General features: G+C 46.3%; 1 protein-coding gene across 1 annotated transcript; it reads left to right on the forward strand.

The window, feature by feature from the left end:
• Positions 1-4,872: 4,872 nt before the first annotated feature.
• Positions 4,873-7,750, forward strand: LOC123162422 (zinc finger protein WIP2-like). The gene is made up of 2 exons (XM_044580203.1): positions 4,873-5,761; positions 6,965-7,750. The coding sequence occupies exons 1-2, from the start codon at positions 4,976-4,978 to the stop codon at positions 7,433-7,435; spliced, it is 1,257 nt and encodes a 418-aa protein (XP_044436138.1). The 5' UTR covers positions 4,873-4,975; the 3' UTR covers positions 7,436-7,750.
• The last annotated feature ends 951 nt before the right edge of the window (positions 7,751-8,701 follow it).

Genomic DNA, 8,701 nt, shown 5'->3' on the forward strand with positions numbered 1-8,701 from the left:
AAAAGGCCTGGGGGTCTACAGGGGTGCCCGTGGGACCTAGGCATAGGTAACAGTTCACATTCCAACAAAGCTCACACCACCAAGGGTTGCTAACTAAATTATCGATCACTAGTGGGTCGTAATACCCTGCTAGATACTTCCACTTGATCATAATGAAATAATAAGCTACCTCACCCACAATCCATTTAATATTACTATGATGAATTTTCCAGAATCACTAGGAGACCGCTAAATTGTAAGTTTAGGCCACTGTACTATCTTCACCTTCACCGCTGGACTTCTTTAACTCCAACTGGCTTGAATTTGCATCTCAATTACTTTTTGTATTATCTCAACATACAAACTAATACAACATATCATTATGGTCATAAATAGACGAGGGTGGGCGCCTAGGCACCCCAAGGCCCACCTGGCTACCTCCCTTTGGATCCTGGCCTCTTTTGGTCCCAAACTCTGTGAACTATCTAGCACCGTACTTTCTTCACGAAGGTCCAAAATTCCCTCATGGCAACATCTCTGGGAATCAAACCTTCAATTCTCTGCATTATAAGATAGACCGCAATTAAATTGATGCAAAGATGACTAAAATAGCATAAAAGTTATAATTTTTACTCTCTAAAATTGTAGCGCAAAATGTATGTATCATCTCCACCAAGCTTAGACCTTGCTTCGACTCAAGAAAAACTTAGACTTGACAAACATGTCCACATGTTTAAAAAGTGAGAGGTCGATAATAAAAAAAATACGGGCATGAAGAAAGTACAATTTGTAAAAGTATTACACCAAGTGGATTTTGAAAATTTCTCGGGGCGACAACAACCTTTGGGATCGACTACTTAAAGCGAAATACTTTTTGAATTGTTTGTTCTTCTCGTCTAAGCCAATGGCTCCCAAGCTTGGAATGTGATGCAGAAATGCAATGATTTTTTACTTGGGTTCCCGTTTTGATAGAGGGAATGTGAAGGATACTGAATTTTAGTTGTTTAAGTGGATCGAAGACACACCTCCATATGCCAGATTCTCTGAGCTCTTCATTATTGCTTCCGATCCTGAGATCCTTGTCAGCGATGTTTTCGTCAACGGCTAGACCAACTTGGCATTTATGTGTAACTTACCTACTCCCGAGCTCGCTATCTAGGAAGCCTTGCAAACATTAGTTGTGGGAGTTTCGCTTTCTGCAGAAAGGATACCGTTCGATGGTACCTGAAAGCATCGGGTGCCTTCTCGGTCCAATCTCTCCACACGAAACTGATCTAGGGCCCTCGGGGTTAGATAAGCTAAAGCCCCGTGGGCGATGAGAGTCCCACTCAAGGTGTGTATATTCCTCTGGCAAGCTTCGCTAGACCGCCTCCCATTTGCGAGTAATCTTTAGAAACTCCAAGGTGCTAGCCGGGAAGATGACAAACACATTCTTTTTCAATGTGCTCCTGCAAAATTCCTTTGGAGTTTCGGGGACAGTTTTGGAGCCTCTTGGGTGCCGAATTCCATGTCTGAACAATTAGCCCTGGGTCTCCATGAGAGACCAGTAATGTAGGTTGGTTGTACCCTCTTTTGTGGCTATAACTTGGGTGCTTTGGACAACTAGAAACAAAATAGTTATTGAAGGAAAGCTATCTGCTCACCCAACTAACTACATTTTTAAATGGCCTTTTTTTCATTCGGCGCCTCTAGAAAGAGGAAGGACAATAAAGCGACATCCGGAGTTCTGCTTGAGATCAAATGCCTACACACTCTACATAGGAGTGACTCCTCTTGAAGTCCGGTTGTTATCCTGATATCTTTTGTCTGAGTTTCGTCTTTTTTTGGGTAGTCTTTGTTCCATTTCAGCCACAATGGTGTCTTCAGTTCGTCGGTCAGCTTTGTAAGCTACCTATAAAAATTCGTAAACTTTATGTAAGATTTATTTATCGTTAGCCTTTGTTGGTTTATTAATTTAAAGCCGGGAGCTTCTTATGTCTTTTTTTAAACGAAATATGTATATGGCAACCGTGTGGCAGATTGCAAAACTGCCACACGGTCTCATCAGGCGATCCCTTTGTCAAACCCACCCACCCAGGCACCCACGATCCCCATCTACCTACTGCGTCGCTGCGCTGTGCAAAATCGTGGTCGTCGGGCACGCCACCGCTCACGCCAGTCCGTGCCCCCAAGCTCGACACCCTTGCCAGCTCTCCCTAGGTCGAGGTTGTCCCTGTTGATCCACTCCACCGAGCGCAGCCACCACTGTCATCGCGAGTCCCGGCCACCGCGTTCGCGTGCTTCCCCATCTCATCGAACTTCCTTCTTAGGCAGTCGTGATGGGAAGGAGGAGGAGGGCCATAGTGGGGCGGGCAGCAGTGCTCTCCCTTGAAGCGGGGCTAGAAGTGAGGCGGCGAGTGCGCGGCTCACGGCCGGGAAGGTAGGCGGCGGAATCCGGTGCTTAGCCGGCGGCAGCTGGAGGGGCGGAGACGACGGCGACACGGGTGCTGCTGCTGCTGCGGCCACGCGCGACAAGCGGTGGCAGATAGCCTAACAAGCTGCTGCTGCGGGTGCGCGGCTCACGACCAGGAAGATGATGGGCGGCGGTGTCCGGTGCTCAGCCAACAGCCGGAGATGCCAGCGACGGCGGCCGACGCTGTTGTTGCTGGTCTTGCAGCGTCCACGCGTTACGAGCTGCTGCGGCCATGGACCAAGATCCATTCACCAAGCAGTAGCTCTTTCGTACTTGTTTGATTGATCCATTCAGCTGGAAAAGTGTGACGTCTTTGTGTCGCGGACATGGACCAAGATCAGTAGCTGTTTGATCCTTCAGCTCTGGCTCATGCGACTATCTAATGATGATGATGCTCTTTACTAGTGTCAGTAGTAGATTGAAGGAAAGAGCCTCCTATTGATGAAAGTAGAATGATGCTAGCATCAATTTTGAAGCAGTAGCAGCAGCAGATCTAGCATCAATTTTGTTCTCTCTTGATGTGGATAGAGTACTCAACTTCTCTTTGGTTGAAATTAGAGAAAACTACAAATTTAACACAAATAGGGGGTTATATGTTGATGATAAATCATGGTTGTTGAAAATAGTCTCACAAGAGGTGAAGAACCAAATCCATTGTATATTTCATCTTTTCGTTCCCAAACCAAACACACACTTAGATACAAACATCGCAGGAACTTTGACCCAGGGAAAAAATGTTGGAAAATGTACCCCGGTAATTGTTGTGTAAATATCATGGTAATATACACACAGAAGAGCTGATAAGTCACATACAAATATCACGATACTTTGGGACCCTAGGAAAATGTTCTTCATAACATACCCCGGTAAATTACATGAAAATAATATGGTCATATATGAACAACATACCCGATAAATTACATAGAAACAACGCGATAACTTTGACCAAAGAAAGAAAAACATTGTTGAAAAACATACCCGGTAATTCATATGAAAATATCATGGTAATATACGAACCACCTATCCGATAACCTACTTACAAACACCACAGTAACTTTGACCAAAGGAGGGAAATTGTTGAAAAACATCCCTCAATAACTTATGTGAAAATAGCACGGTAATTAAAGAACCATGTACCTGGTAACTACGTACAAATACCACGGTAACTTTGACCAAGGAGAAAAAAGTTGTTGGAAACATAACACCCTCCCCCTGATAACTTATGTGATAATAGCACGGTAATATACGGATTACATACCTGATAACTTAAGTACAAACACCGCTGTAACTTTCAACCAAGGGGGGAAAATTGCTGGAAAATATAACCCCGGTAAATTATGCAACCCATGTGTGGGAGGAGGCTACGAGGGCGGGGACGAGGTCGGAAGAAAAATACTACATACATACACTGCGGTAATATTGACCAAGAGGGGAAAGATGTTGAAAAACACACCGGTGATAACTTCTATGTAAATATCACGGTAATATATGAACTGCATATCTGATAATTTAAGTGCAAACACCATTGAAACATTTGACCAAGGGCGGCAAATTATGAAAAAAACATAACACGGTAACTTCTACGTAAAAAAGCATGGTAATGTACAAATCTCGCAGCTGATAACTTAGGCACAAACACCACAATAACATTTGATAAGGGGGGTTGTTAAAAAACATACATTAACTTATGTGAAATAACATGATAATATATGAACCACATACTTGATAACTTGTATGAAAACACTACGGTAACATTGACAAGTGGAAAAAAAATATTAGAAAACATACCCCTGGTAACTTATGTGAAAATAGCACGGTAAGTTGCATACCGCAGACGCGGTAAATTATGTAGCCGAGGCATGGTAACTTTTGACCCCAAAAAAGTTATCAGAAACATACCAGCATGGGATCTATTTTTGAAGATCTTATCACGAGAAATCTTTTATATGAAAACGGTTTTTGCATCGGACCGACGGTTTGAGCTACAAAACATTTTAAACTGTTGGAATATGAGAGAATCTAGGATGACATCAACTTTTGGTCATCTAGTGGATGTATGTAATTAGAGGAAGGAATGAACGTGAATGAAGAATGAGTCACTCTAATGCATGCATGCATGTAATTATATGGAAGAAATAATGTGTGTGATAGTTTTGCTATCTGCCACACATGTGCCAAACATCACAGTCCTTTTTTTAAAAAGAATTTATGAGAAAGGAAGCATTGTCCTGGTCTGAACAAATACTACTATACGCCTATCATTACATGCATGATGTACCGTCATGATATCCAAGTTCTCAACTGGGTGAGCTTAGGATTCCCCCTAGCAGAATACAACAGTCCGAAGAACAATACCGCTCACATAATTTTATCCCCATATATACATGCTAGCCTTCTCTCTCCTGCTCACACTTGCCCTTCTCACTATAACTACCCCTTGCCAACCACGGCACCTCACCTCACCTCACCTCACTCCCAGGCAAGTAGCCAAGAAGAGAGAAGCAAAGTAGAAAGAGTGCGCCGGAGCAAGAAACCACGCCATCCATGGAAGACCCCTACACGAGCTTCCTCAAGAACCCCCACTACTACTACTGCACTTCCTCCTTCCCCGCCCCTCCCCCCACCCCTCACCTCCCTCCTCCCTTCCCACCTTACGCCGCCCTCTACCCCGCCGTGGCCGCGGCTGCGACCGCAGCTCCTCACCACCAGTACCCCTCGTTCTTCCAGCACCAGCCGGCGCAGCCCGCTCATCACTACAGCACGGCGCCTCCCTCCCCTCCGCTCCGGGAGGCGCTCCCCCTCCTCTCCCTCTCGCCCACGCCCGCCGCCCGCCCTCGTGCCGCCCAGCAGCACGACGTCGCCGACACCGATTCCGACGACGATGACAACGACTGCTGCTACCACCTGCAGCAGGAGGTGGCGGCGGGCTCGAGGACGACCTCTGCGCGCACACCGCTCTTCGCCGACCTCAACTGCGTGCCGTCCTGCTGCGACGACGGCGACGGCGACCCGATGGACGTCGAGGCCTCCTGGTCCACGTCCACGGACGACGCCGCCGTTGCTCTGCGCATCGGCCTCCCGGCCGCTGAAGCTGACCTTCTGTCCGGGCTTTCGGGCAGGGCCGCGGAAGAGGACGAGGAGGAGGAAGATGATTGCAAGCCGGGAGGCGGGCACGAGGAGGTGCCTCTAGGGTTCTCTTCGACGGCGCCGATCGGGAGGCTGAACAAGGGGCAATACTGGATCCCGACGCCGTCGCAGATCCTCATCGGTCCCACCCAGTTCTCCTGCCCCGTCTGCTTCAAGACATTCAACCGATACAACAACATGCAGGTCAGAATCATTCGCAGCTTCTCTTCTTGTTCTTCTTGAACATCTTGGGCATGTAGTAATTTCGTTCGTCTAATATATACTTGTAACTTGTTGCATTAATCATTGCTCATGATGCGTTGATTGCAAGATGCATGCCATGAATGACTCCATGAAATTGACTTGAGCTGCTGAGAAGAGCATGCATGCACAGTGGCTGACTTTTTGTTTGATTGAACTAGACTGGCATGCCAGGAGCTGCAGCAACTAGCTAGCCATGCATGCATCTTTACGCTTTTCTCTCTTGGGTGTTTGGCTTTTGAGGATGCATTCGAGTGGTGTGTAGTGGAGATCCCAGGGAAGATTTTCTCTTTGTTTAGTTGCCTCCGTGTCTTAGTACAACCGATCAGTCAATCAGATTACTTTCTACCACTCTCAGTAGGGTAGTACTAGTACTCCACTAGCTATCCCTGAGTTCCTGACCACTACTCATGATTCATGGCTGATGAGATTTGGCTAGCTGCATGCATGCGTAGGTTGTTTCAGGACAGGCTTTCTCATGTTTCGGAAGCATAAGATTGCGATATTATGGGCTCGATCTGCTGCAAAAATGACAGTCCTGAATGATTCATGCACACTCCTCCCAAGAGCATCAAGAGACCTGCAGTGTTCTTCCTGTAGTCCACCACAGTGCCACTACTCTGTGGCTCTGCTCTCTTTAAAGAAACAGCACCAACGTACACTAACACACAAGCGAAAGAGCTAGCTAGCTGCCCAGATTGCTAGATCACTAGAGCCCTCATTTCCAAAATACATATGCAGCTTTCTCTGCTTGCAAACTGATTAATACTGCTGCTGTTTCGTTTAAAAAAATTAATACTGCTGCTGTGTGCTGCATGAAGAAAGTCCGGGTTCAGTTTGATCACAACTCACACACACTTATATACTCTAAAAAGTCCTCATCAGTCATCACACCAGAAGCATCAGTGCATTCCAGCACGACTAGGGCTTTGCATCTTACTACAACTCCATTGATTATGGCACCACCAAACACTGCATTAATGTGAAGTAGTACGAAAAACCTACAAGCATATGATATGATCTGAACTTGGTTTTTCTTTGCTCTAATTTAAAGTACTAGTAGTAGATACGTGTCCAAACTCCAAACAAAAATTTAACAGACGGCCGGCATGGCTAATTGCCAAACTGATTGTTGTGCATTTGCAGATGCACATGTGGGGTCACGGGTCGCAGTACCGGAAGGGCCCCGAGTCACTGCGCGGGGTGCAGCCGACGGCGATGCTGCGGCTGCCGTGCTACTGCTGCGCGGCGGGGTGCCGGAACAACATCGACCACCCGCGGGCCAAGCCGCTCAAGGACTTCCGCACCCTGCAGACGCACTACAAGCGCAAGCACGGCCTCAAGCCCTTCCTCTGCCGCCGGTGCGGCAAGGCCTTCGCCGTCAAGGGCGACTGGCGCACCCACGAGAAGAACTGCGGCAAGCTCTGGTACTGCCTCTGCGGCTCCGAGTTCAAGCACAAGCGCTCGCTCAAGGACCACGCCCGCGCCTTCGGTCACGGCCACGGCGCTTTCGGTTGCAACGGCGCCGCCGGTGGCGATGGCGGCTTCGACGACGATGACGAGGGCGCCGTCTCCGAGATCGAGCACGACGTCGTCTGCGGCGCCGCGGCGCGGTGACGAGGCCGTCGATCATTCCATCGGTTACTCTTGCCGCCGGCTGGCTCCAGTCAAGCCATGCCACACGCACGAGCAAACACTACACATATACTACTACTAGTAGTAGTACTACAGCTAGATAGCTCCTGAGCTTTACCTCTGTGGCTCTTGTTGTCGCCGTTTGTTGTCGTTTTTGCTTTACTGTTAGGGTTTCTGGAAGTTTTCTTTAGTGCTAGAGAAGTGGTTAGCAGTACTATCGATCCATCGCTCTGTAAGGTGTTGGGTGATCTCAATCGATCACACCATTTGATGGAGCAATAGGTGTGTGTTGTGTCTTGTGTGTCCATGAATTTGGGGTTCATTAAGCATATCTTTAGCATGTTCTGAGCAATTTTTATTGTAAGGCTATGCATGACCTCGTAAAATGTAATGCAGTTATATATGTAGAAATCAACTTTTTCATCTCAAAAAAATATATCTGTAAAGAGTAAGAACAATGGCTGGGTAGCAAGGGAGGATGACGACTGGATGTTCTTGCCGATGTCATGCATTAATGTCATTTCTGCATGTGGAAAATTCCAACCGATCTTTCCTGCTCGAGTCAAGTTTCTACTATATCATCAACGTACTCCCTCCGTTTTTTTTAGTCCGCATATAAGGTTTGGTCAAAGTCAAGCTTTGTAGAGTTTGACTAACTTTATATTAAAAATATAAACATTTACAATATGAAATCAATACTATCAGATGCATCATGAAACGTATTTTCATACTATATAGTTTTAGTATTGTGGATGTTCATATTATTTTATATAAATTTGGTCAAACTTTGTGTAGTTTAACTTTGACCAAATCTTATATACGGAGTAAAAAGAAACGGAGGGAGTACCCTTTTCTGCGCAAGCTTACAGCCCAACCTAAACATTTCCTAATTTCTAGCTAGACACATATTCCAAGAAAGTCTGTGTGTGTCCTAGAAACAGAAAACATAGAGGACACAACTGGGTCTTGGGATACTACTGCTGTTGAAACAACATTACAAACCTAAGGTCCTGTTTGGTTCCAATAAGTCACCTGACTTATAAGTCAGGGACTTAAAACCAGTGACTTATAAGTCACGCCTGTTTGGTTGTCACCTGACTTATAAGTCACCTGACACACCTTCCCACACCAATCCACATCATGCATGTGATGGGACCCACGCAAAAGAGATGACTTATAAGTTTTAAGTTGGGGTGGAGCAACTTATGACTTATAAGTTGGGGTGACTTATAAGTTGGGTCTGTTTGG

The sequence above is a fragment of the Triticum aestivum genome, chromosome 7B (assembly GCF_018294505.1).
Source record: "Triticum aestivum cultivar Chinese Spring chromosome 7B, IWGSC CS RefSeq v2.1, whole genome shotgun sequence".
NCBI classification, from domain to species: Eukaryota; Viridiplantae; Streptophyta; class Magnoliopsida; order Poales; family Poaceae; genus Triticum; species Triticum aestivum.

Excerpts from the sequence above, each read along its gene's own strand:
- LOC123162422 (XM_044580203.1), top strand. The coding sequence starts at position 4,976 with ATGGAAGACCCCTACACGAGCTTCCTCAAGAACCCCCACTACTACTAC. Across the intron at positions 5,762-6,964 it reads ACCGATACAACAACATGCAG|ATGCACATGTGGGGTCACGG; the intron begins GTCAGAATCATT and ends GTGCATTTGCAG.